This window comes from Diaporthe batatas (assembly GCF_019321695.1).
Source record: "Diaporthe batatas strain CRI 302-4 chromosome Unknown Contig00031, whole genome shotgun sequence".
NCBI lineage: Eukaryota > Fungi > Ascomycota > Sordariomycetes > Diaporthales > Diaporthaceae > Diaporthe > Diaporthe batatas.
Genome location: NW_025408578.1, coordinates 179417 through 206573, shown reverse-complemented (window position 1 = coordinate 206573; position 27157 = coordinate 179417). Strand labels below are relative to the sequence as shown.

Here is a 27157-nt window from a genome sequence, read left to right as displayed (position 1 = left end):
CCTGAGTTGCATCTCAACTACCATAGCCATTACATTGTGCTTGTCGTATAGCTTGCAATGACAGACTCCCTCCAGGCCCAGACGGCTGCGTATGTCGCACCGGGGCCGACAAGTACTCCAGAAGCTATGGTTGATCCTGCAGCCTTGAATGCCGTGGAAGTCGTGATATACCCAAGTCTCCGGAGCTCAAAGATACTGTAAAATAGCCACACTGCCACAGAGCCGAAGCATAGTAGCATGTCGTATTTCCAGAACCCAAGGACATCACCGGCTCCAACCGTGGGCAGATTGAAAAAGGACTGTGAGATGGATGCGGAACTGCTGAGACCAGTGTATAGGAACACGCAAATGTGAGTGATGGCAGTGGCGAAGAAGCAGAAGGCATAGCCAGACTGGAGATACGGCAGGTCCTTCTTCTCAAAGATTTCCAAATCTAAGGGCTTGGGTGCACTCAAAGCGCTCAGAGCCTTTGATCCCGCCCACACAAGCAAAGAGACATAGAGAGGAGAAGGCTGCCAGAAGGCGATGGCGTTTTGCTGAGTTATACTGTCCTCGTGGGGCAAGAACATGAGGGCGGTGGGAATGACATATCCGAGACACAATGCCGGCAGGAGGGCCTTGGCGACATTTGATGGAACCGGACGGCCAGTCGTGCGTGCATAGACGCTTCTGCTTGTTGTATACACGCTGAGGAGGAAGTAGGCGGGCGCGACCTTTCCGATACCGATGAGTTGGTAAATAGCGAAGATGGAGGGTATGGAAACCAGCGACTTGAGGTTGCCGTTGCGGTATCCCTCGACAGTCCAAATGTAAATCAAAGGGATCAAGTTGATCAAGAAGTAAAGGCACTGGATCTTCTTGTTGGGATCGGGACCCGCGACTTGCTCCGAGAAAGCCCACACCAGCACAGAAAGGAGGTTGTCGATCGATGCCACTCCGGTGTATGTGGTCTTCGCATCTTCTCCCAGGAACGGAAAGCGCTGCGGGTTGACTCCTGGGATGATAACGAGCGCCTGCTGCGCAAAGTAAAGCAAGGCATACAGGCAGGCTGCCACCGCGATCTTGGGGGTGTAAGATGGTGGCAACGGAGGACTGGCCAGCTCGTCAAGGAACGGAATAGCGCGTGGACGCTGAGGGACATCCAAAATGTCGATCTTGTGACCGCCTTCAATGTTGGTGGACCACGGTTGCAACCTTTCATCAATCGAGGTGATTGGCGTGACATATCGCCCAAACAGACCCAGGAGAGTTGTCTCCATGGCGGCAAAGCGTTGCTCCTCGTGGGATGCCTTTACAAGTGCCTCGGCGCGCGTCTCACGCATAGCTTGGGTCTTGGCAAAAATTCCGTCGATGTCGGCCGTGGTGATGTGCATCGAGTCCGTCTTGCTCTTCAGCATGGTTGCCAAATTTGAAACGAGGACGGCGGCGGTTTCGATCGCGCTATTGCCTCCCTGGCCGGAAATTGGCTCGAACTGAGAGAATTTGTTATTCGGTGGTTCAAGTTGATGATACAAATGTGACGACTCACCTTGTGGGCGGCATCTCCAATGGTGATGATACGTTGAAAATGCCACTTCTTGAAGACGTACTCGGGGAGGGCAGTCAGTACCGACGAGATCTTGGTTGAATACAAGTCTCCGAAGGTGCGACCCTCCATAAGCTGGTCATTCATGTGCTCCTTCACTAGCGCCTTTTCGTCTTCTTTTGTGAAACGAGGAGGCTCAGGGCCATAGTATGTCTTTCCCATATTGACAAAAAGGAACCAGTAGACGCGATTTTGAGGTCCGCTGATGACAAGATACGAGTAGCCCTTGTTCAAGTTTGTCTGTAGGGTCTGGGGCTCCCAGCTCTTGTCAACCGATATTCCGAAGATGCACTTGTAAACTGTTGGCAGACACTCTGTTTCGTCTGTCAGTCGCTGTAACGTTGTGCACAGAATCCTCTACCATCACAGACTTACGAGTGTGCTCGGAGGCAGGGATCCAGCCAGGCTCCATGGCATCCGCAAGCCTCCACATCTCGTTCCTGACTTTGCTGTGGACACCATCTGCGCCAACTAGGATGTCTCCGTAGTAAGAGCCCCCGTCGCTCGTCTCAACTTTCACTCGGGAGGGCTCGAGCTCGACCTTGGTAACTTTCTTGCTAACAAGGATGTTGTCCTTGTGCTTCAGGTTTTGCCACAACGCTTTCAGAATCATTTGGCGGTCCACGAAAATAGTATCATACCCGTGCCTGTATTCATGTCAAAAGCTGTACGAAAATCTGCTTGCACCGAAGATGCGTTTCGACTTACCTCTTGCCCGTCTGGTTGCCAATGCCGGCATAGCTAGTGATTGGGAGTCCCTCAGGGGAGCGAAGAGTTGACTCGAAAAGAGGGGCATCGATGAGCTTCCTGATTTCGTCGTAAATTCCAATCTGATCAAGAATACGGCTGCCGTTTGGCAGGATGCCGATACTGGCTCCCACTTGAGGGGCCATCTGGTGATATCCTTCGAGGATCAAATAATTGACCCCAATCTTCTCAAGCATGTTTGCGAGAGCCAGGCCGGCTATGCCACCGCCGGCGATGAGAACGGTGAAAGGCTGATCTGGCATGGTGGCTATGTCACCGATGGAGTGGCAAAATGTATTGATGGACAGGATAGTGTTTTGCGTAATTTTTCAGGTATGACGTGAATGGTGGGCAGCAGTGTTTGAAGAATGGAAGGCTGCAAGCGCTCAAATAGCTATGAAATGTAGGTTGTCGTGAAATGTAGGTGTAAAATCACCCTTCAACCACGCAACTATATATGCCGGGTCTTGAACAGAGGCAACGGACTTGAAAGTCAAGCGTCGGGAAGTGATTCAAGCCCGGGATGAAGCCGCTGTGGCGGCTGCGACATTGACCGATGCTCCATCGGATAGCTTCGACGTTGTCCGGTGCTCCGTCGGACGAATTGGGTCTGAGCTGTTTGTTCCAGAACATTTGCACTTGCTTCTGCCCGGTGGATAACGCTGAACACGAACTTGCTGTGCCATTGTCGAAAATTGGCTAGAGCACAGTCCGCGACTATTCAGAAGGCAGAAAGACCATTCACGGAGAACTAAAACTAATAAGGACTGAGCAGAGATCCCGTGGCCTTTCAATTGTAAGCATCGATGCGCTTGATAAGGAGGCGCTATCTCCAACCGTGTCAAGGACGGACTGTCGGCGAAAATGTCTGACTCGGACGCTTCTCTAACTGATGGACGGCATTTTCTTCCAGGATGCCGCGAAGTACCTAGGTAAATTTCACCAGCTGGCCAAAACCTTTTCAGTGCCTAGAGATACTGTGAACGTAACCTCGGCTCCAGTAAGGGCCGACTTGTGAGTGGTTAGTTCTTTGCTTCGAGGTGCCAATGACGCATTTCACATTTGGAGTGGGAAGCAGGACGGATTTATTGTGTTTTCCGTTCGACCGCCGATCCCTGCCGGATCAAGAACGCCAAGACACGGGTATTATTCCCGGCCGGCGCCGACCAAGCCACCGAACGAAGCTGCCGAACAAAGCTTCAAGGAGGCTGAACACCTTTTGATAGCCACGGCGTCCATGCCTTAGAGCTTACTTATTGTTATGATATAAAAGCTAAGTAACTATCCTCTATATATTAATTATAGTTATATTAGTACTACTTTTTGTATAAAAAGGAGGATTTAAAAGAAATATAAAAAAAATTAATATTTTAAAGTATATAAATAAAGTTATAAAATATATATAATATTTTTATATAATAAATATAATAATAAAATAAAAGTTTAATAAAAGTATAAAAATATAATAATTATATAAATTATTTATATTTTTTTTAATTTTATTATTAAGTTAAAATAAATAATTAAAGTTTTAAAGGAATAAAATATAATATAATATTTAAAGATTAATTTAATTAAATTTATTATATAAAACTTTTATAATAAAAATATAATTATTTATAATATTATTTATTATTAAAAATACTTTTATATTAATATATTAAGTTATATTAATTTAAATTAAATATTATTAAAAGTTAAAACTATTATAAATTATAAATTATTTAATTTTAATATTATTAAATATTATATATAAAGTTATTATATAATTTAAATATAAATTAATTAAAATAAATAAAAATAAAGTTATAATTTTTAATTAAAGTTTTAACTTTATTTAAGTAAATATTTATTTAATAAATTTAAAAACTATTTACTTTATAAATAAAACTATTTAAAAGTAATTATTTAACTTATTATATTATTAAATTAAAATATAACTTTTAAATAAAATAATTATATTTTATTATTTAAATTTATAATTTTAATAAATTATAAATAAAAAGAATATAATTATTAATAATTAGATTTATAATTATATAAAGGTAGATTTTTATTTTAAAGAGAAGTTATAATTATTTAAAATAATTAATATATTTTTAAAGAAGTTAAAAATTATAAGTTTAATTTAAAGTAAATTAAAATTTATAAGAATTTTAAATTTAATTTATTTAAAGAAAAATATTAAATAAGTTTAAAAAAGTTTAAATAAAGTTAGATTAAATTATAATATAATAAAATCCTTTTAAATATAAAGTTAAAAGACTTATAATTATAATTTTTAATTAATTTTTATTTAACTATTTTATTATATTATAATTTAATTTAATCTTTAATTTTATTTAAACCTTTTAAGTTTTATAAAAGCTTTTATTTTTATAAGTATAAACTTTAATTTAAAACCTTTAAACTTAAGTTTAAGATTTTTATAAATTTTAATATACTTTAAATTAGGTTTATAATTCCTTAACTTTTTAAAATATATTAATTATTTTAAATAATAATAACTTCTTTTAAAGTAAAGGTTTACCTTTATATAATTATAGGTTTAATTATTAATAGTTATTTCTTTTTTATAAAGCTATTAAAATTATAAATTTAAATATTATATATAGTAATAGAGTGTAGTTACTTTATTTAATTATTTTTTAGTTTATATAATAGGTTGAGTAATTATTTTTAAGTAGTTTTACTTAATAGGTATTTATTTAAATAGAGTTAGAACCTTTAAAGGAATAGTAGCTTTCATTTTTACTTATTTTAGTTAACTTAAAAGGTTTAAGTTATATAGTAATATTATATATAGTGTTTAATAGTATTAAAACTAGCTTGTAATCTATTATAGTTTTAACCTTTAATAAGCTAATAGTGCTAGCTTAAATAAATTAAGTATAGCCTAATATATTAGTGTAAGAAGGTATCTTTTAATAATAGATAGTATTATAAATATAGTAGATTATAAAGTTATTATAAAAAGTTTTATATAGTAAATTTAATTAAATTAATTTTTAAAAGATATATTATATTTTAATCTTTTTAAAACATTAATTATTTACTTTTAATTTAATAGTAAAATTAAAAAAATATAAATAGTTTATAATATAATAAAATAATTAAATAAAAATTAATTAAAAAATTATAATTATAAGTTTTTTAACTTTATATTTAAAAGGGATATAATAATTATATAAATATATTTTAATATTAAATAATTTTTTATTTAGTAAGATTATAATGAATAAGAATAGTGATATATTTAAGACTATGTGGCTTTAAATGCTGGCAGTAGCTGTGAGCAGAGTAACAAGACCCGGCACCGGCTTCTTCAACAAGCCTCGCTACCATGAATTCTATCCTACAGCTTTGTGTTACGCAGACACGTCGGAAACCCTCTTGACGATGACAGTGTCAGCTCTAGCCATCTTTGTAACGAGGGCTCCATGAACAAAAGCCTTCCTAGATATGCTTCTTGACACAGCCCGATTGCGTAAGTGGTACCCGCGACCAGCGTGGACTGAATGCGTGCAATACTAAGGGTTTTCACAACATATCCCTCCTTTCTAAGGACTTAACGTAAGTGGTTCCGTTTCTCATCCCCATACATGTAAAATGTATGTGGCGCCTTCATACAGTGGTGAACGCTCAAGATGAAAAGGGAAAAAGTCTTCGAACCTCGACCCTCCCTGATCAGGGACAGTTTTGCCGCTTCTCACAGTCGACGCAGGTTTACCTTCAAGCCTGGTGGCCCAATCTTCGGCTGTTGTCAACCGCACTTCCTATCTAGGGTCTTTGCCCAGACTCTCTAACCAGTTTTCCTGTGACCCAGACCGTGCCAAGATGGCTAGGCCCTGAATGTTTATATTGTGGATGAGAGACGTACAAGCAAGCCACGTTGCATTTAGCCTGAATATTCTTGGCGAGGGCCTGCCAAGATATTCAATAGCCATACGGGTGGCACAGAGCAATTTTGTATCTGTGCACGTGTAGGCGGTAGCCGCAAAAGCAGCGAGCAGTCTATGGCAATTTTAAGTGTCTCGGATGAATGGTTGGCTTTTATGCACATGTGCCCCTGAAGGAGATAAAGCCTTACACAGTCATGTCTCGAGCACGACGGGGTCACGGGGCCGGGCCAGTTTGCCTTTTCCCGGCTAGGATTCATTTACTTGATTAGGGGGTGCTTCGAGTTGCATTCGGCGGTACGGACAAATAAGGCCAAGCGTTGCTTGCAACATATGGAGCTCGCACGACTTCAGGACGGAACGAGATTATGATCAGGCCTTGGGCGGGGCGTATATAAGTGCACGGCTTCGGCGACCAGGTGGGCTCGGCTCTATGCCTCACAAGCTGCCTCGAAACCACCAACCCCAGAAACTTTGTCACCGAGTCAAAATGGTCGCCTTGACAAGCCTTCTCTCCTACGTGTCGCTCCTCGCCGCAGGCTCCGTTCTTGCGGTGCCCACGGAGCGCGGACCTGCCTTCCATGAGCTTCTTTTTGGCCGCGATGCCAACGTGACCGAGTCGTCTGAGCTGGTTGCGCGACAGTCGCAAAGCGGGACGGGAACTCATAACGGCTTCTACTACTCCTTCTGGACCGACGGCGGGTCCCAGGTCACTTACACCAATGGACCCGGGGGCCAGTACAGTGTGACCTGGGGAAGCGGTGGCAACTTTGTCGGAGGCAAGGGCAAGTGCACAAGATCTCATGGTCCCACGACTACCCTAGGGTACTTGCTATCTTGCACATTGCGGGCTAACAAAGTGCCGACTCAGGTTGGAACCCTGGCAGCGCCCGCCAGATTAGTTACTCGGGAACGTACTCGCCCAACGGCAACTCGTACCTCGCCGTCTACGGCTGGACAAGAAACCCGCTGATCGAGTACTACGTGGTCGAGAACTTTGGGACCTACAACCCCAGCACGGGCGCCACCCGTCTTGGATCCGTGACATCTGATGGTGGCACGTACGACATCTACCGGACGCAGCGGGTCAACCAGCCGAGCATCGACGGTACGGCGACATTCTACCAGTACTGGTCTGTCAGGCAGGCCAAGAGAACCGGTGGCACGGTCAACATGGCCAACCATTTCAATGCATGGACCCAGTCTGGCCTCAACCTGGGCACGCACAACTACCAGATTGTTGCTACCGAAGGGGTGAGTTCTTGGCCGAAATCTCTTTGGGCCTCCGCAATGTCTTTACTAGTATTATTCGCACCTGGACCCGGCTGACAGCGGCTTGCTCGCAAACAAAACAGTACTTCAGCACCGGCTCAGCAACCATCACGGTCGGCTCATCCACCGGCGGAGGCAGCAATGACGGCGGGGCGGCGAACCCCCCGGCGACCTCACCCACGCCCCCTGCCAGCGGTGGCAACTGCGCCGCCCTGTACGGGCAGTGCGGCGGCCAAGGATGGAGCGGAGCGTCCTGCTGCTCCTCAGGCACGTGCAAGGCCGCAAACACGTATTACTCGCAGTGCCTGTGATGTGTGGAGTATTAACACTTGGGCCGAGAATGGTGATTGCAGGCAACAGTGTCTAGGTCATCGGAACGCGCCACTCTAGGGACCACAAATTTAGCACCAGGCGGTTCAAAACCCGGGTCTCAGCCCTGTCACACCTCCACAAGAATTGTATATATGAAGCGGGTCAGGCATGTCACGCAGATACCAACCAACAATGCACATACAAGATGTTGAGCATCTGGTGGCAGGCACCTATCAAGGAGTTATCAAAGTCTAAAAGTATTGTGTTTTAAAATTCCAGTCTCTTGAGGAGGCAACACTTGCAGGCCCACTGCTGGGCGATGCTTCCATGAAGTTACGGGGTAATGGCCTTGCGTGGGGATAAGACCCGGTCTGAGGCCACCGGCGGTGTACGCAGTCGGCCGATGGTGTCTGCTGGTAAAGATAACCAGCCCCTCATGCTCTTTTAGCGCGCACAGGACGGTAAACCTAAACTTGTTGGTCACCTCTCAGTGATTGTCCCTAGCCGACCAGGGCTCGACGGCCTTAAGCAAGGCCTCATGGACGGCAGGATTGCCGGTCCTCTTGAACAGCTCGCTGAACTTGTCGTCCCCGATGCGTCGCCAGAAGATCAGGAAGCCGGCCCAGACGAAGTCGGCATAGCTGACCGTTTCTCCGGCAAAGAAGGGGCCGAGGGGGTTCTCGCTGAGGATCTCGGTGACCTGCCTCAGCAAGGGCTCTGCCTTGGAGAAGCCGGGCTCCCCGCCCTGAGTCTTCTCGAGCTCGTCGAGCGTCATGCCGAACTTTGCCTCGCGGGTGCGGTTCCAGTAGGGGACGCTGGCGTCGTTGAGAAGCCTCTTGGGGATGAGGGGCACGTAGTTGCCGCTCAGGGCAGGCATAAGCTTGGGCAGGATGTCCTCGAGCCTGGCGAGGTATGGCGAGTCGAGGTGCAGGGGCGGCTCGGGGTGGTCCTTGTCGATGGTCTGGGCGATGACCTTGGAGTCCATGATGTACCTGCCATCGGTGTACTGGATGGTAGGGCTCGTGTAGGCGTCAAGCGGGGTGTCGAAGTGAGGGGCCAGGCGGGTCTTGAGATCCGGGTACTCGACAAACTCGGTCTGGTAGTCGAGGCCCTTGAAGTTGAGCACGAAGCGGGCCTTCCACGGGTTAAGAGACCAAGTCTTGTTGCCATCATTGCTAGCCAGGTCGAAGAGGGTGATCTTGTTCTGAGCTGCCATTTTGTGTTCTTCTGTAAATGGACTGCGGGGCCTATGTGAGCGGAATGATCGAGGGATGAAAGTGGTGGAGCGACGACGTGCCAACTCCGTAAGTCGAGTGGGTGGACTCTGGTGTGATGACGTTGTGGGCTTACTAACTACCCGGGGTTCAGGCCTTCCCTACCAAATAGGTGGACCACAACTTTATAACAGCTAAAACCTCACAAGTTACAACAGACTTAATTCCTATAAATTAATATAGTTTTACTTCTATTTTATATATATTTAAAAACTTTATATAATACTTTTATATAATAATAAATACTTTAAATTTAATATTTAAAAAGAATATAATATTAATAATAATAATTATAATATAATAAATATTTATAATTTTAATTTTATAATATATAAATAAAATTAAAAAATATTATTTTAATAATATTATTAATTAAAATATTATAAAAAAATTAATATAATAAAATTAAATTTTTAAAAATAATTATTATATAAATATTATAATTATATTAAAAATAAAATAAAAAAAATAATTTATAATATAATATTTTTAAAAGTTTTATAATAATATATATTAAAATTAAACCGAGCTAACTTTTAATTAATTTTAAGTTTAGTTTTAATATACGGGGCTCTATTATACTTAAAAGAAGTATTTCCCCACTTATTCTACTAGTATTAAAACTCTTAGAATTCATTCTTTTATTATAAAAAAAAAGAAAACTATAATAACTTTTAAAGTTAAATTAATAGCCTTTAATTTAGTTAAAAAGATTCTAACTATTATATTATTAAGAATAGTAGCTTTTATATATTAAATAAGTAATTAATATATATTAAAATTAGATTAAACTAATTTTAAACTAATTTTAAACTTAATTTTAATATATAAAGCTTTATTATACTTAAAAGAAGTATTTTTCTACTTATTTTATTAATATTAAAACTTTTAAAATTTATTTTTATTATATATTATAAATATTTATTAAATAATAATTATAATATAATAATAATAATTACTTTTAATAATAAGTTTTATATTAATTATTTATAATATATATATTTTATTTTAAAATTAATACTTTTTTATTAAAAGTTTTACTTTTCTATTAATTAATATTATTTATTAACCCTTTTATTAATTAGCCCTTTTAAATTAATTTACCTTTTATTATAAATAGTATTTATTAAATTACTTTAATTAGTAATTTTAATTAGTTTTTATTAATTAATTAAATTAATATATTTTATAAAATTATTTATAATTAAAATTAAAAATAAGAAAATAGTTAAATAAAAAATTATAATAATTTTTAAGGTTAAATTAATAACTTTTAATTTAATTAGAAAGATTTTAATTATTATATTATTAAAAATAGTAACTTTTATATATTAAGTAGGTATTTAATAGATATTAAAATTTAATTAAACTAACTTTAAGTTAATTTTAAGTTTAATTTTAATATATAAAGCTTTATTATATTTAAAAGAAGTACTTTTTATTTATTTTATTAATATTAAAGCTTTTAAAATTTATTTTTATTATATATTATAAATATTTATTAAATAATAATTATAATATAATAATAATAATTACTTTTAATAATAGGTTTTATATTAATTATTTATAATATATATACTTTATTTTAAAGTTAGTACTCTTTTTATTAAAGGTTTTACTTTTTATTAATTAATATTACTTATTAACCTCTTTTTATTAATTAACCCTTTAAATTAATTTATTTTCTTATTATAAATAACGTTTATTAAGTCACTTTAATTAATAATTCTAATTAGTTTTATTAATTAATTAAATTAATATATTTTATAAAGTTATTTATAACTTTTTTATAAAGTTATTTATAATTAAAATTAAGAATAAGAAAATAGTTAAATAAAAGAAAATTATAATAACTTTTAAAGTTAAATTAATAGTCTTTAATTTAATTAAAAGATTTTAATTATTATATTATTAAAGATAGTAGCTTTTATATATTAAATAAATATTTAATATATATTAAAATTAAATTAAACTAATTTTAAGTCGATTTTAAGCTTAGTTTTAATATATAAAGTTTTACTATATTTAAAAAAGCACTTTCCCACCTATTCTATTAATATTAAAGCTTTTAAAATTTATTCTTTTACTATATATTATAAGTACTTATTATATAATAAAATATTAAAACTTTTAAAAAAGTTTTAAAATTTAATTTATAATTAAATAAAAATATAATAAATTTATTTTAAAAATATTTATTTTTATTATTAATAATTATTAACTTTTAAGATTATAAAATATAATAAAATAAAAGAATTTAAAGATTTTATAAAAGAATTATAAAAATATATATTAAGTTATTAAAAACTTTATATATAAACTTTAAATTAAAAATAATTAAATAATGAAATAAAAATTATTATATAATATAAAAGAAATATAATATAATTAAATTTTATAAATTAATATTTATATATTATTTTAATAATATAATAAAATAAAATATATATATTTTAAATATATTTTATATATTTTAATATTATATTATATATTATAAAATATTATTATTAAATATAATTATTTAATTTAATAATTATTTTATTATAATAAATAATAAATAATATTTTTATAAAAGTTTTAATTTTTTATATTATATAATAAATATATAATAAATTTAAAAGATTATTAATTTTATAATATTTTATATTTTATTATTTAATTATTATAAAATATATGAATTATATAAAATATAAAATAAAATAATTTTATTTTATTTTAAAATAAGTTTTATAAATTAAAAATAACTTTATTTATATAAATTAAAATATTATTTAATTCTTATAATATAAAGTTTTAAAGTTTATATTAAATAATATAAATTTAAAACTTTAATTATATTATATCTTTTCTTTATATTATATAACTATTTTTAATTTAATTATTTATTTCTTTTAATAATTTAAAACTTATATATAAAGTTTTTAATAACTTTATATATATCTTTATAATCCTTTTAAAAGAAACTTTAAATTTATTCTTTCCTTTATTTTATTATACTTTTTATAGTATTAAAAGTTAATAACTATTAATAATAAAAATATAAACTTAAAAGAGAATAAACTTATTCTACCTTTTTTCTTTTATAAATTACTTTTAAAACTTTTTTAAAAGTTTTAATACTTTATTATAAAAGTTTTAAAAATAGTATATTATAAATTATTTCTTTATTTTAAGTTCTTTTAAAGCTAATTATATATTTAAATATAAGTTATAATATTAACTTTATAAACTTATTTAATAAAAGTTTTATTATAAAGTATATATATATATATTTAAAGAGATAATTTTAATTAAATTTCTTTTAATATAATTTATTTATATAATAATTATTTTAAAACTTAATCTTATTATATAACTCCTTTATAATATTAATATTATTATTAAAATAATACTTTTAACTTTATTTATATATTATAAAGTTAAAATTATAAGTATTTATTATATTATTTTATTATTATTAATATTATATTCTTTTAAATATTAAATTTTAAATATTTACTATTATATAAAAGTATTATATATATCTTTAGATATATATAAAATAGAAGTAAAACTATATAAATTTAAAAAGTAAAGTTATTTAAAAAAAAAAGAAAAAAAGAAAGTTATTTTTTAAATTTTAAAATAACTTTATTAATAATTAAAATTAATAAAAATCTTTATAAAGTTTATTTACTACCTTTAATCTTTATTTTTAACTTAAATTATTTAAGTTAACTTTAAAAGAAGTACTTATATATTATATATATTCTCGAGCATATGCGGAATAGAAGCGAAACTAGTTAAAGTACTTATAGATATTAGGAAGTTGCTCAGAAGATTAGGTATTATGTGAGCCACCGAAAATAGGTGGGTGAGCTGACGGTGGCTGGGAGCCCTGGAGAGAGGGAAGACGATGCGACAAGCTAGCGACTGCACATGTCCGGGCAGTGATCAGTGATCCCGAGGTCCAAAGGTACCATGCTGCCGAAACCTGCACGCCTCAGGTGCTGGCTGTTTCAACCTTGATAAACAACCCCTTCGGCCCTCCCCCACACTGAGATCCATGCCAGAGCCGACAAGCACGACTTCAAAGTTGAACCACCCGGGCACCACACCACGACTATACACGACCCCAGATTGACCGACATACGACATAGGGACAGTCAAGCCAGCCCGAGACGGCCCGACCACAGAGCTCTCTTCTCCCTCTGCATCAACATCAATGGCAGAACAAGACGGCAGTGTCGCCGACACGGGTGCAGGTTCTGGTGCTGGTGCTGGTGCGGTTGCAGCTGGCCGGGACTCGGAGAAGCTGCCCTGTGCCCGGAGGCCACTCCTCACAAGAGTCCTGTTTGGGCTGGTCGTCAACGGGCTGCAGCTGCTCCTCATCCCCCCGGCCATGGCCTTCCGGCGCTGGAGGCAGAGCCGGTCGCACCAGGACGAGCCGACCCTGGTCAAGGCGTACCCGGCCAGGCCCCGCCTGCCCGTCCGTGTCTTCTTCCCCGAGGCGTACGACCGCGCCCAGCCGCCCTCGCCGCCTGCGGCTGGCCTGCCCCTCCTCCTGTCCATCCACGGGGGCGGCTTCGTCGTCGGCGACCCCTTTGACAATGACGCCTGGAACCACAGGTTTGCCAACCAGCACAACGCCCTGGTCGTCGCCCTCAACTACGCCAAGGCACCCGGCAGCCCCTTCCCCGGCCCCCTCGCGGACCTCGAGGCCCAGATCGGCGCCGTCTTCTCGGACGACGAGCTCACTCCTCACTTCGATGCCGCCAGGGTCGGCGTCGTGGGCTTCTCGGCCGGTGGCAACCTGGCTCTGACCATCACCCAGTTCCCCTCGGTCCGCAGCAGGATCACCGCCGGCATCGTCCCAGTCTACCCCGTCTGCGACCTGAGCATCACGCCCCAGCAGAAGGCCCCCACCAGGCGGTACAAGCCTGCCCTGCAGGGCTGGCGTGCCAACCCCCGGGACTTCTTGCTGACCTCGGCCAACGCCTTCGACTGGGCCTACATCCCCGTCGGCCAGGACCTCCGTGACCCGCTCCTGTCGCCAGTCTTTGCCGACCGGTCCGCCCTCCCGGAGCGGGTCTGGGTGATCGGCTGCGAGCTCGACATGCTCGGCCACGAGGCGTGGCGCCTGGCTTGTCGCCTGGCCAACAGGCAGGTCCCAGGCCCGGACCAGCCCATAGGCCAGGAGGCCCCCGAGGGGAGCGGCAAGCTGGGCGCATTGATCACAACGGGCGACCAGAGGTTCGCCTGGGAGGAGAAGAACCGGGACGGGGAGGTCAAGTGGCTGTGTGTCCCCGACGCCGGCCACGGCTTCGACATGGCCGGGTCCTATGGTGCGGATGAGACGACGGTCGAGGACGGCAGGCTGAAGAGGGATCAGATAATCACACTGGCTGGGGAGTGGCTGTTCGGCCGGTAAGCGGTCTCCCCGGTTATGCATCACCTATTATGCCTCTGCTGGGTGCCTACCTAGGTAGGGGATACTTGGTTCCATCTTGTAGGTGATGAGACTGGTTTTCTGCCCTGTTTGATTCGTTCTCTGTCACCTTGGGCTCTCTGTCTCCCTACTCTAAAAGAGCAATGTACTAATAGTACCTGGGTGGTTAAAATTGTCGTGCCTCGTGTGTTTGGACGTGACGCAAGATATTTTGTGTGGCGTATCCCACAAGCACCTCGGGAGTATCTCTTTCTCTTTTCTGCTAGTGTATGTACATACAGAAATGTGTTCAGTGACCTACCTCGATGGCTGCTCACTACTGTTGAAATATATATGCACACGTATGTATCTTGTATCCAATCCATAACCATCAACTAGCGCTGCACATGCAGGCCCACGCCTGTAAGCAGAAAAATTCCTTCTACACCATCTTATCTTCGTGACATATGAAGATGCCCCAGCACCGGCAGGCCAGAGCCTTGCGGCCATGCTTTCCACCTGGGCATGACGCGACGGTTAGTCGCCCGCTTCAGGCTGCATCAAGCACGGGGGCTCGTTCCTGTACGAGCAGACGATCGTGACAGCATCAAAATATTAACATCTCCGATGCTCAGTTAAGCATAGAGCTAATCATGACATTCGGCAGACTTCCAGGGTTCACACACCGGGCTCATGTGCCTCTAATGATAATATCTATCGTCTTGGCATACGAATGTCACGACTCACTGCAGCACTTAATAGTAGTTACTACCTAGCTTCTTCACTATGAGTACTTTCGAGAAAACAGTGGGTACTCTCTAGGATTCTTATAGATCTATAGACGACAGTTGAATTAGGAGGAAAGGTATTGCTGACTAACTTCATGTCTTGCAAGGAAAACTTCGGGATGCTTGTGCGCTGTACAGCAACAAATGGCCAGGACTTCAAAAGATGCCGTGTCAGGACTTGTGGGCCAACTAATGCGAAAAGGACCAGCACGAGGAGGCTAGCAACGGCGCGGTGGGCGGGCGGGTGAGTGGTTCGATGCTTAGCACAGAAAACGGCAAACGTCACGCGACTCTGTCCCGTTTCCCGGCCGAGTCCCCTGCCCACCCCCATCCCCCATCCCAATTCCCTCCACCCCCCATGCCTTCCCCAACCCGACTCTGACCAATCCAAGCCTCTCTCTAACCTCGTCTCCCTCTGCCTCTCTCGGCTCCAGGTGTCCTCTTCCAAATACTTGGTTTCCCTCACCAGCCCTTTCAATTTGCGCCGCCGATACATGCATTTCTTTGGTTGAGTTGTCACTGGCAGAGGAGAAGGGCGACTTGATTGAGGCCATCCCAAAGCCCTCGGCCTCGTACTGCCCCTGTTGTCCTACCTGGGTATAAACTTGAAAGTTGGTGGGTGGCCCAGTGATCGATCGCCTTCCACGCCTTGTTCCACGTCACTCAGACACTAGACTAGGGCCTCCCCTCGGTCCTCGTTGGGCCTCTTACAAGACGAGTGAGAGATGGAGAGCGACAATGACTGGCAAGACGCAGCCCTCACGACGCGTCACCTTCACAACCGGAACGACCGCGGGGGCCGCGGTCAGAAACGCCACGAGTTCCAAGTGAGCAGCATGTTTGGCACTCACCTGATCAAGTGCCCCGCCATCGACCGGCTGCAGGCAGACAGCGCAGGCGCCGCCGCAGCCACCGGGAGCTCCAACAAGGCCAAGCGGCGCCGCAGCAGCGCCAGCGGCGAGGTGGTCCTGGAGATCTACAGGCTGACCGATGACGAGGACGGGCTGCTGGGCTCCCTCACGTCGGCTGGTGTTATCGACGCCACCGTCGTCTTCGCCGGCAGCAGGAAGCTGCTTTGGAGGATCTGGAGCCAGCTCGGCGGCACCGGGGCGGCCGACCCTGCCGAGGCTGAGGCCAAGGGGAAGAAGACGGCCGAGCGGACGGCGGGGCTACCCAATGGCAGGGGATCCTCCAGCAACAGTCAGCGTGGGGGCCGTGGCAGTGGGAAAGCGTCCCTCAGAGACGAGAGGGGGCAGAGAACAGACAATGCCCGGGGCGAGGACGACGGCGAGGATGACGGCGATGAGGACGGGGACGAGGACGAGGACGAGGATAACGATCTGCAGTCCGTCTCCAGCTCCCTCGACTCGGAGGAGCGCCAGCGCCGTCGCACCTCGACCTTTGAAAAGAACTCTTTTCGGCACCCCAAGTTCTGGTTTCGCTGGCAGGGCCAGCTCTCGGACGAGGCCTCGGCAGCGGCAGACCTGGGCGACGGATGCGATGTCCACGGCTCAGGCTACATAGTCTTCTCGGGAAACGACTGTAAGCGCTTCTCAGGCACCATCACCTCGGAGCAAATGGCCTGGAACAATGTCAAGATGAGCGGGTTCAAAGCCAAGCCACAGCCGGAACGAGACTTTGAGGTGGAGTGGTGAGGACGGCGGTGAAGACGGTGGCGGTCCTGATGCCAGTGGCTTGGCAGCAGCACCTCAAGTTGAGAGCTCCTCAGGTGCTGTTCCATTCACTGGGGGAGAAACACCTCCCCGTCCCACTCTACCTATGGAATGATCATTCATGCAACAGATCTTACTGCCTGGGGTGTCTTGTTCTGTATGCCATTGCCCCAGCCAGCAAGGGCTTACACAGCTCACAGTGCAACTAGGCAGATGCGATATAAATAACCTGGAATCATTCCAGCCTGTGATGCCCAGACCTCAACCGTGCAGGTGAATATGTGGACTGGGATAAACCAAGTGTGCCTGTGAGGGGTCTGAAAACAGCAAGTAACAACATGACCTCTCGCCTCCAGGCTCGGATGATATGAAAACGAGGCACACCAACACAGCACACCACGTTCTGCAGTGCCCAGTCATTCCTGGCAACAACATTTCTTGGTCTGATGTTTTCATCCCCACCCCTGTCTCCTTGTACCTCTCCCCCATGGTTACGGGTCTTCGCTCAGCAACCAAACCTTGGAAGTCAACACTTCGACCGCCAAAATGGATCGCCTACGTGACCTGGCAACTCGAACCAGGCGTGCGGACTATCACTTTCGAATCCCAAAGTCCCTTTCCACCACTTCTCTCATGGCCCACAAGTCTGCAGACCTTCTTGAGGGCAGCACCGACGGCGACGCCAGATCCGCCCTCAGCTCGGCCAGCTCCTCCTTCCGACCTCAACCCCTACTGCCTGATGATCTGGGCGCCGCAATGTCTCCATATTACCCTGTGCCAGCATCTTCCCCTGCTCAGCCTCCCCCTCCTTCTGGCGCCAAGCCTACGACAGTCCAGCCCCGAGCCCAAGAAGCTGCCTCGAGCGCTGCAAAGAACAAGACTGCTGCCGTCAACATGGGCAAGAAACAGCCGAGGATGAATGCGAATAGGGGAGGAGAAGCATGTCTGAATGACGACGATCCGTTTTTCACCGGTCACAAGGCCGACCAGCAGCTTTTCGGCCAGGTTCTGACTACCATTGCCCAAGACGACGTCATCGAGAACAGCGGCCGCGAGCTCTTCAAACGGGTCAACGAGTGTGCCCGTGATTACATGGAGGCCAAGCAGGTTGTCGAGCAACGCGAGCACGAGATTGCTGCCATCTCCACCAAGATCGAGGCCATGCAGGCAACCATGGACAAGGCCAGCAAGCACCTGCACAAAGCCCAGGCAATTGCCGCCGAGGCCATCGACAGCAGCGTTGCCGAGCAATTCAGGATCAAGGAGCTGGAAAACCTGACCAATATCCTCATTGGCATGACCAATGCCATCGCAAGGGGCAACTGTCACAATTGGCCCAGGGACAAGGTCAACAAGCATCTTGAGGTAGCTACTCGATGATTTCTGCCACTTCTCCCTCTCCTCCCACTCCTCCAGTTTGAGCATGGATTAATCAAGCCGCACGTCCACAAGAAAGAAGTCGACACCCTTGCTGACAATCCATGCCCGTCTCAGGAACTCCAGTCCGTCTTTTACAAGAACAAGCACTACTGCCAGTCCCTGATGGTCGGCAGTGGCATTGCCTACGTTGCGAAGCACTTTGTCTTCCATGCAGACTACGACGACGCGTTTGAGCCGATGCTATTCCACCTGGCCAACCAGACGGACTACAAGGGATTCGTCAGGCGCTCCCGGGAGGAGGACCACGACGTTGCGAAACAGTATCAGGTTGTTTACACCGCCCGCCCCGGTTGCAACACAAAGACTAGCACCGCCGCCAGTGCTGCTCCTCCGGGTCGTGAGGGCCCCACCGACAAGATCAAAGACTGTCGGGTTGATGGTGGCGCTCCTGAACAGGCACCGGATGATGCCGCCCGTGTTGCCCAGGCCGGATCCTACAATCTCAAGCAGACCGCATCGCAGACCTCGGTCACGCTGCCGCCGCGCTCATCCTCTCTCCCGTCATCCGCGCGCAAGCTCACAGGGAAGGCCTCTCATCAGGCTCATCATGGTCAACGAACCGACGCTCCTGGCGACGCTGTTTTCTCTGGTCCCCACAGAAACACCGCGCACATCCACAAACACTTTGAGCTCACCCCCGATGCTGATATGAACAAGATGGCTGACAAGATCCGCGCCCATCTCGAGTCACAGCCCGGGCTGACGTCGGACAACTTGATGAAGGCAGCAGTTATGGAATCGATAGCTGGTCTGGAGGCTGTTTTCCAAGGCGGGACGGCCGCGACTCCTCCAAAGGTGAGGAAGGATGCCGCGTCGGTGAGTTCAACGTGGCGGCAATCTTTGTCGTCGGTCCCCACCCTTACTTGATTCCGCCAAACTCACCGCAGGGTGCTGATCATTGTTCGAACAGGTGTTGGAGGATATTGAGCGTCTGAACAAGGATTTTGTCATGTCTGAGCAGGTCACCCGGAAGCTAAGCGCTGCGGCGGACAAGCTGGGCTTCCGCTCCGTCCAGACCCACGACCTCCCCGGCGGGCGGATCCAAATTGATGTGACGACGGCTGGCTGTTTTGAGGGCTGTGGGCACAAGCCGGCCAACTCGAATGGCCAAGCGAGCAGTACCACAAGTGGAAACATCCCTGGACAAGACATGGCAGCCAGCAGGGGAGATTCAGACCAGTTGTGGAAGGATCACTACGTGCCAAGCATTACCCCTGGTAAGCTCTGACGCCACGATGGTTATGGCGTACTTGGGTCGCCTTAGAAACGGACAGAACTGGATACAATGCTTTCTCATGGTGTGTTTGATCCAGTGAGGGTTGGCTGGTGGCCTATTTCTGATCCAACTGGCACGGGGGTGCCGCCGGAGGGGCAAATTTTCTGCACAATGGGCTGGCAATGGGCATTTCGGGGGCCGAAGTCACGGCTTTTTGGCATTGAAAACGTTCAGTTCTGCGGATCACCTCGGGAAGCTTTCCTGGTTGATGTGTGCTCGTGCCGTGGATTGTACCTATATGTGGTCGCTGAATCTGCACGGCTGCAGGTGAAAACGTGATACTTGTCAATTGAGCCTCCGAATTAAATTAAATCTAGACTCAGACTCACACTCTTTCTCCGGAAGTCTAGGTCTCGGTGGAATCTCCCGATAAAAGCCCTATGAGTGGTTTCGTCTTAATCCGTACACATCCTTAAGGCATACGGTCCCTTTGCAAAGTAGTAAACACTCATAGACCCCGCGTCTGAAAGAAGAAAAAGATGCCAACAACGGTGTAAGAGGACTAGGCGCATGGCTTCACAGACAAGGCTGGGAAGCATCGCTCCCGATGGAAGTTGGGTGCAAAGGCGGCAAGCTGCCGGCCGAGAATCGCACACGTTGAAATGAACCAACATGATAACACTTTAGCTTTAACCATATTATCTTTTTTATTTATCTATTCATCTATTTATTATCTTTTTAATTTTTAAATTAACTATTAGTTTATATTTTAAGTATAAAGTTAATAATTATTTAATATATATTTTTAAACTTATAATTATATAAAAAATTATTAATTTTTTTTATAAAAGTTTTTTATTATTATAATTTTTATATATTATATAAAAATTAATAAACTTTTAATAATAAAGTAATATATTTAAAAGAAAATTATTTTAAATATTTAAATTTTTATTTTCTTTATATATTATTTATTTAATATATAATAAATAAACTTTATTTAATTTTTAATAAAGTTTTAATTATTTTATAAAATTTAATATAAAAGATTTTTAAATAAATTTATTATTATAAATTATTTATATTTTTAATTTTATTATTAAATTAAAATAAATAATTAAAGTTTTAAAAATAAAATATAAATTATTTATATTTTTAATTTTGTTATTAAATTAAAATAAATAATTAAAGTTTTAAAAAATAAAATATAATATATCTTTTAAAGATTAACTTAATTAAATTTATTATATAAAACTTTTATAATAACTTTATAATTATTTATAATATTATTTATTATTAGAAAACACCTTTTATATTAATATATTAAGCTATATTTTATTAATTTAAGTTAGCGCTATTAATTTTAATATAAATTAATCTATTAAAAGTTAAAGTTATTATAAATTATAAGCTATTTAATTTAATATTAATAAGTTTTATATATAAGTATTAAATTTATTATATAATTTAAAAAAGAATTATAATATATTTTTAAAAATTAATTTAATTAAATTTATTATATAAAACTTTTATAATAATTTTATAATTTATTATATCTATAATATTATTTATTATTAAAAATACTTTTATATTAATATATTAAATTATATTTAATTTATTAAAGTTAATATCATTAATTATTAAAAGTTAAAGTTATTATAAATTATAAACTAATTTTAATATTATTAAATATTATATATAAGATTACTATATAACTTAAATATAAGTTAGTTAAAATAAGTAAAAATAAAAGTTATTATTCCTTTAAAAATATATATAAATTCTAATTTTATTTTATAAATAAATATCTATTTAATAAATTTAAAAGATTATTAACTTTATTATATTATAAATAAAACTACTTAAAAGTAGTTATTTAAATTATTATATTATTAAATTAAAAGTAACTTTTAAATAAAGTAGTTATATTTTATTATTACTTTAAATTTATAATTTTAATAGCTTTATTATAAATAAAAAAGAATTAATTATTAATAATTAAATTTACAATTATATAAAAATAAACCTTTATTTTAAAAACGTTATTATTATTTAAAATAGTTAATATATTTTTAAAAAGTTAAGAAATTATAATTTTATTTTAAAATATATTAAGATTTATAAAAATTTTAAATTTAAACTTAAAAATATAAAACTTTAATTTATTTAAAGATAAAAAGTTAAGAAATTTAAAAAAGTTTAAATTAAATTAAATTAAGTTATAATATAATAAAATAATTAAATAAAAATTAATAAAAATTTTATAATTATAAATCTTTTAACTTTATATTTAAAAGAGAAATTTATTATTATAATATTATTATTTTATTAATTATATATTTAAAATAAAAATATATTATAAAATCTTTTTTATAAAAGTTATTTTAAATAAACTATTTTAATTTTATTATATAATTATTTTATTAATGCTTAATATATTATTATTAAAAATTATATTTTTAACTTGATTTATATAATATATAATTAAATTATATTTTTATAAATATATTATATTCTTTTTTATTATTATTATAAATATACTTCTTTAAATTTATAATTTTAAATATAAAAACGAATATTTATAAGATAAAACGAATAATATAAAGTAATATTTTAATTTTTAAAAATCTTTTATTATTTATTATTATTTAATTAATATTATATATTAAGAATTAAGTTATAAAAATTATAAATATATTTTTAAATTTTATTTTAATAAAATAATATTTATTTTATAATAATATATAATTATATAAATATTAAAATTAAAATTTTAAAATAATATCTTTAAATAGTTTATTTTTTCTACTATATTATAAGATATCTTTTTTACTTAAAATTAAATCTCTTTTAAAGTTATAATATAAAGTTTTATTTTTATAAAAAAGTTACTTTATACTATTTATTTTTTACTCTATACTATCTAATTTTTACTTTATAAATATTCATTCTTTTAAATATTTACTATTATATAAAGGCACTATATAAATTTTATATATATAAGGATTAAAAATAAAACTATAAGTTTATATAATAACACCTTAAGGTATAGCTATCTGTTACGATATTAATTGTGGAGACCCGTACTAGGATTATCGTGCTTTCTCCGTTGCGCACCCTTTCCGGGTCACAAGTATGCTAGGCCGCATCATGCATCGTTCGAGGTACGGTACACGACATGGATATTCAGCAAGTTAGGCATCATCATCTCCGAGCGAGGGGCTACACCCAAGTGTGGGGCATCGGGAGACACTTCCTCGGCAATCAGATCTTTGACTGCTAGTACGACCCCAGTGGCTTCACGATCGACATCAGGAGCATTCAGGAGCACTAGTGTACGTCGATGGCAATGTCTTCGACGAGGAGAACCCTTGGGAACCAACCGGAGCGGGCTGTGAAGGATACCACTGTGGCCCGAGTTCCAGGCGTGGTCCGAGCCCCTTTAAAATTCAATCCCTTACTATGGCAGTTGATCATTCAGCCCACCCCCAGGAATAAAATGTTTCCCAAACCCAAAAAGGCCATTGACCCCACCTTGCAAGCATCAAGAATAATGAATGCAATCCCCACCAATGTTGAAATCTGTCGATGAACTTTAGAAAGCAAAGATGCGGAGGTGTAGTGAGGACCAAGGTCTTGATATTTAAGATTACTGTTGGTTGCAACGATATCTGGATCGCATGCCCTGTTCAGAAATGTTATCCCCGTATACCTTGGCTTTGGGCTTTATCCTGTTTGGAATGTTGTTCCTCCTACTCGTTAAATTGAGAATCCCAAGAGCTGAAATCGGCCCAACGAAGTCACGGGCGATGGGAGGGGATAAGGCATCTGCCCCACCCCGCGCCACACAAACCATTCTCACCGGGAGCCCTGGAGATAGTCAGTCACGAAAAGTCCACGGCGTTGTTCATCTCTACAGAATGCTGATCCAAAAAGACATGATTGCGTACGAGAGTTGTAAGAGACTTGACTCGAGAATGAAAACAAGAGAACACCAAGAAGACAGATGCATACGTGTAATCAGTACTAATGCTCGACCAGTATTAGAAGAATGCTGAAGGCAAGTGTCGTTTGCAGGAATAAGTGCTTTTCCACGGCTACCTGGGTAATACAACGGCACGAAATACGCAGGTGACCCGGTGCCCTCGCTCTAGTGCATTTGAGTGTTGTCCGAGCCTGCCATGAAATACCATTTCATGCCCCAGTTCCAGGAAAGGTAGTTCTCCTGTCAGCCTCTGTGACCGGTAAGGAAGGAGGCCGGTTCCGTTGTCCGTGGACATCATGCACGGAGACCTTCAGTATCACCTTCGTAAAAGCACCCGCCTCCAGGCAGCCTCAGCTAGAAAAAGAAAGAAAAACCCCGGGAGGGGGGGCCTTGACACTACTCCGTGCTGGGTTGGGAAAACCTGTGAATTGCAGGAGTGAACCCCACGTACCCGTTTCTCTCAAGTTATAACAAGGCAGTCTTTGCCAGTCATGTTCCGGTCGACTTCAGGTCATCATAGCGAACATTTTCGAGGAAGCTTTTCTCTGTACATAACACTTGGTGTGCATTGATCTCGGATCAAGAAGTGGCAGGTTCCGGATCAAGCGACCTCAGCCAGGAGCATCCAGCTGACTACTGCGGCGTTGGAGAGCGTTCACGTTCCGAAGCGAGCGGTATTACCTATATCTATTGCTCCCGGTGATGGCAGTGGAAGCACCCCGGTGCGTTGGAAGGTCGGAAATTTCGGACTCGGGGATGCAACCCGTTATGACTGTCTCCGCCACTTTGGTCTTCACGTAAAGGTATTTTTATTGTATCAACGAGAACCACCATCCGGGGGTGACGTAGGTGTAAGTACTAGGGGGTCGATATCAGTGACATGCATGGCCCTCCGAACGGTGCGCCTGACTCTTTTGCACTGCGAAGCACATCGATTTGATGTGGCGTATATAAAAGGAACAAGAAGCTGTAGGCAAGCAAGGCTGAGGCTGACGGGAATTTGTCCAAGAGCGACAGTCCTGGGTTCTTTTGCCTGCGAGGTGCAGGGACAACTCAGACGAGCCACCTTCGGAACCACGCGACCGCCTGGTCGGTCTGCGAGTCCGCGCGCAGTGCGAGGCCACGCCTGCACCCTTCATATATCCTGACTTCCAATCTGTCGAGGTTGTCTCGGTAGACCCGCCTGAGGTTCGTCTCCAAGTCGTGCGCCTGTTCGATAGGCAAGTCGGCGTCCCCATTCCCGAGGGCCAGGCTCTGCGGTACCTTGAATCTATTCGCAAGCCTGGCAAACTCACCGGGGTCGATATTTGATGGGTTGGCGGTGAAGTGTGCGCCGACCAGGTGCGAGCCTCCTCCCTCCGTGGCATGCTCGGCGCACAGCCGAGATGACCAATTGCCTCCCAAGCAGAAGCCGGCGATGCCAAGCTTGGACCCCAGAGGCAAGGAGGCCCTCACAGCGCGCACGTAGTTCAGGACAGAAGGGAAAGCTCTTCGCACCTTGAAGGAGAAGCTGGTGAGGATGATGGTGATTTTCAGGCCGGACCACGCGCGCCCCGCGTGGCCAAAGAGATTGTACCACTGGACCGACGCCGCCAGCTTGTCGGCGAGACGTATTGTAGACACGGGAAGCCCCCCGTTTGGGAGGAGGTTGGGCACGAGGACGCGCAGCCCCGTCCTTGAGGCGTATTGGTCGGCGAGGAGCTTGTTGTCGACGAGGTTGAGGCCGAAGTCGTCGGTCAAGAAGACAATGGTCGAGTTGGAGGTGGCAGTGCCGCGGGTGACATATGTCTCCACGTCGAAGAGGGTCTCGAAGTGACCGAGAGGCCGGGCCGTGTGGATGGAGCCGGAGAAGAAGTCGGAGCAGGCTGGCAGGTCGCTGGTGGCGGCGCGAGGCATGCCGGGCGGCGCTGGAGCTGAAGCTGGCGCTGGCGCTGGCCTTGGCCTTGGTGTTGGGGCGGCGAGCGTCTCAAGCTCCATGCATGTCCCTGACTCGTTCCAAGAGCCTGGCGACGTGGTGGTCGAACGCTGGCTAATAAGGGGCAGGCGGCACCTGGGCGGCGGCGGCGGCGGCGACGACGGTGACTGGACAAGGCTCGCGGCGTTGCACTAGTCCCCCTCGCGGCGACATTGGCCAGACATGTGAGCGAGTCAGCCGTTGGAGCACTTGAGGTTTGTAAGTTGTCGGCCGTGACAGCCTCGTCGTCTCTCACGGCGGCTCGTTCCCCGGGGCATAGGTACCAGAAATATCCACAGGCAAAAGGGCCCTGGGCCCCTGGGGCCACACTTGGGCCTTTTCCGAACGTGCGGGGGATAAATTTTGTACCCGTTTCACTGACGCCATATACGAGGAGGCGTCACCCGCAGTTACTCCGCCTTGCTATCCCAGGTGCAACCGGGTAGCAGTCCGCTTCCGCCAACGGACCGGACCTCAGGAAGCGCCGGCTCCTACTGGACCGGGAACCAGGCTTGTGGGGAGCATCAACAACCTCCTGCATGTCCCTGGCTGCCCTTCTCATGTGTCTTTAAATGCCTCGGGTTTTCCCACTTCTCCTCTCCTCCCTACTAGTGTCTCGCTGGGTCCATTGTCAGTGAGCAGTGAGAAACTCTCGGGCCGGCCTGCTGACGCTCTGATGACTTTGCTCTGGTCATCTGCTACAGGGGACGGAGAACCTTTCCAGTTCAATCCCCAGGCGGAACTCTAATTCTCCCCGCCCCCCATACTGACGCTGATCTCACGGCCAACGAGAGACCCGGTCCGCGTCCCGAAGCCCAATGACGCAGCGTCGGAGACCTCACCGTCTTTTTGACATGGCCAACTTGCCAACTGATGCTGGACTCCGCATTTCTCGGCGGTAACATGGTTTGGGTCGACTTTGTTTTTGATGGAATCCCCGGGGATCTCTGCCAGGCATCACTCTGACCTCCGACAGAGGCCAAAACTTCGACCCGTCTGTCAAGAGTGTCAAAAAGTCCAGGTACTATTGTAGCATGTCAGGCATGTCTAGATTCTAATATCAACCTGGTGGTGATAGCAATAGCGACTCAAGAAGTCCACCAAGTCCGCAGGCCATTTCCTGCGGTTCTCGCAGCCCATTAACTATGATAAAATGGAATCGCCGTCGTGTCACCGTCACATCTATCATTGCTTAGGCATAGGAGTGATCTGCGGTATCCTAAAGCTTAGTGAACGGTGAAGGCCCTTGGCCAGTCAATAAAGCAAAGCTCGAGATAAATAAGATAGAGAGTATTAACTTTTATATATATAGTTAAATTATATTATAAACTTTAAGTTAATAATAAAAACTTTAAAATTTAATAATTAAATAAATTTTATATATTTTTAATATTATAATTTAATATATATTAAATTTAATAATTATAAATAACTTTAAAAAGAATATTAAAAAATAACTTTTATAAAACTTTTATTAAATTTTTATTAAATTTATTAAATTTTAATAAGCTTTTAAATTATTATTATATTATTATTATATTATTATTATATTATTATTATATTATTATTATATTATTATTATATTATTATTATATTATTATTATA

The 27157-nt window shown here is 41.1% G+C and overlaps 7 protein-coding genes across 7 annotated transcripts; 4 read left to right on the top strand and 3 right to left on the bottom strand.

The window, feature by feature from the left end:
• Positions 1–29: 29 nt before the first annotated feature.
• KVR01_013768 (uncharacterized protein) lies at positions 30–2595 on the bottom strand (the record flags this gene model as incomplete). Its single annotated transcript, XM_044792699.1, has 4 exons — positions 30–1472; positions 1529–1899; positions 1961–2232; positions 2366–2595. The coding sequence occupies 4 exons, from the start codon at positions 2593–2595 to the stop codon at positions 30–32; spliced, it is 2316 nt and encodes a 771-aa protein (XP_044637306.1).
• Positions 2596–6721: 4126 nt separating this feature from the next.
• Positions 6722–7814, top strand: KVR01_013764 (uncharacterized protein; the record flags this gene model as incomplete). The annotated part of the gene is made up of 3 exons (XM_044787612.1): positions 6722–6974; positions 7103–7485; positions 7587–7814. 3 exons carry the CDS (start codon positions 6722–6724, stop codon positions 7812–7814), a joined length of 864 nt encoding a protein of 287 aa, XP_044637302.1.
• Positions 7815–7843: 29 nt separating this feature from the next.
• On the bottom strand, positions 7844–9153 carry KVR01_013718 (uncharacterized protein). The gene has a single exon (XM_044790491.1). The coding sequence runs from the start codon at positions 9029–9031 to the stop codon at positions 8303–8305; it is 729 nt and encodes a 242-aa protein (XP_044637256.1). The 5' UTR covers positions 9032–9153; the 3' UTR covers positions 7844–8302.
• Positions 9154–13023: 3870 nt separating this feature from the next.
• KVR01_013735 (uncharacterized protein) lies at positions 13024–14903 on the top strand. Its single transcript, XM_044782971.1, has one exon. The coding sequence runs from the start codon at positions 13294–13296 to the stop codon at positions 14497–14499; it is 1206 nt and encodes a 401-aa protein (XP_044637273.1). The 5' UTR covers positions 13024–13293; the 3' UTR covers positions 14500–14903.
• Positions 14904–16009: 1106 nt separating this feature from the next.
• KVR01_013737 (uncharacterized protein) lies at positions 16010–16939 on the top strand (the record flags this gene model as incomplete). The annotated part of the gene is made up of 1 exon (XM_044781629.1): positions 16010–16939. One exon carries the CDS (start codon positions 16010–16012, stop codon positions 16937–16939), a length of 930 nt encoding a protein of 309 aa, XP_044637275.1.
• A 564-nt stretch (positions 16940–17503) lies between these two features.
• On the top strand, positions 17504–19874 carry KVR01_013749 (uncharacterized protein; the record flags this gene model as incomplete). The annotated part of the gene is made up of 3 exons (XM_044782069.1): positions 17504–18322; positions 18452–19213; positions 19308–19874. The coding sequence occupies 3 exons, from the start codon at positions 17504–17506 to the stop codon at positions 19623–19625; spliced, it is 1899 nt and encodes a 632-aa protein (XP_044637287.1). The 3' UTR covers positions 19626–19874.
• A 4777-nt stretch (positions 19875–24651) lies between these two features.
• Positions 24652–25494, bottom strand: KVR01_013734 (uncharacterized protein; the record flags this gene model as incomplete). The annotated part of the gene is made up of 1 exon (XM_044787776.1): positions 24652–25494. The coding sequence occupies one exon, from the start codon at positions 25492–25494 to the stop codon at positions 24652–24654; it is 843 nt and encodes a 280-aa protein (XP_044637272.1).
• Positions 25495–27157: the final 1663 nt, after the last annotated feature.

Bases quoted from the DNA above. Each gene is read 5' to 3' on its own strand.
- KVR01_013718 (XM_044790491.1), bottom strand. From the start codon at position 9,031: ATGGCAGCTCAGAACAAGATCACCCTCTTCGACCTGGCTAGCAATGAT.
- KVR01_013735 (XM_044782971.1), top strand. From the start codon at position 13,294: ATGGCAGAACAAGACGGCAGTGTCGCCGACACGGGTGCAGGTTCTGGT.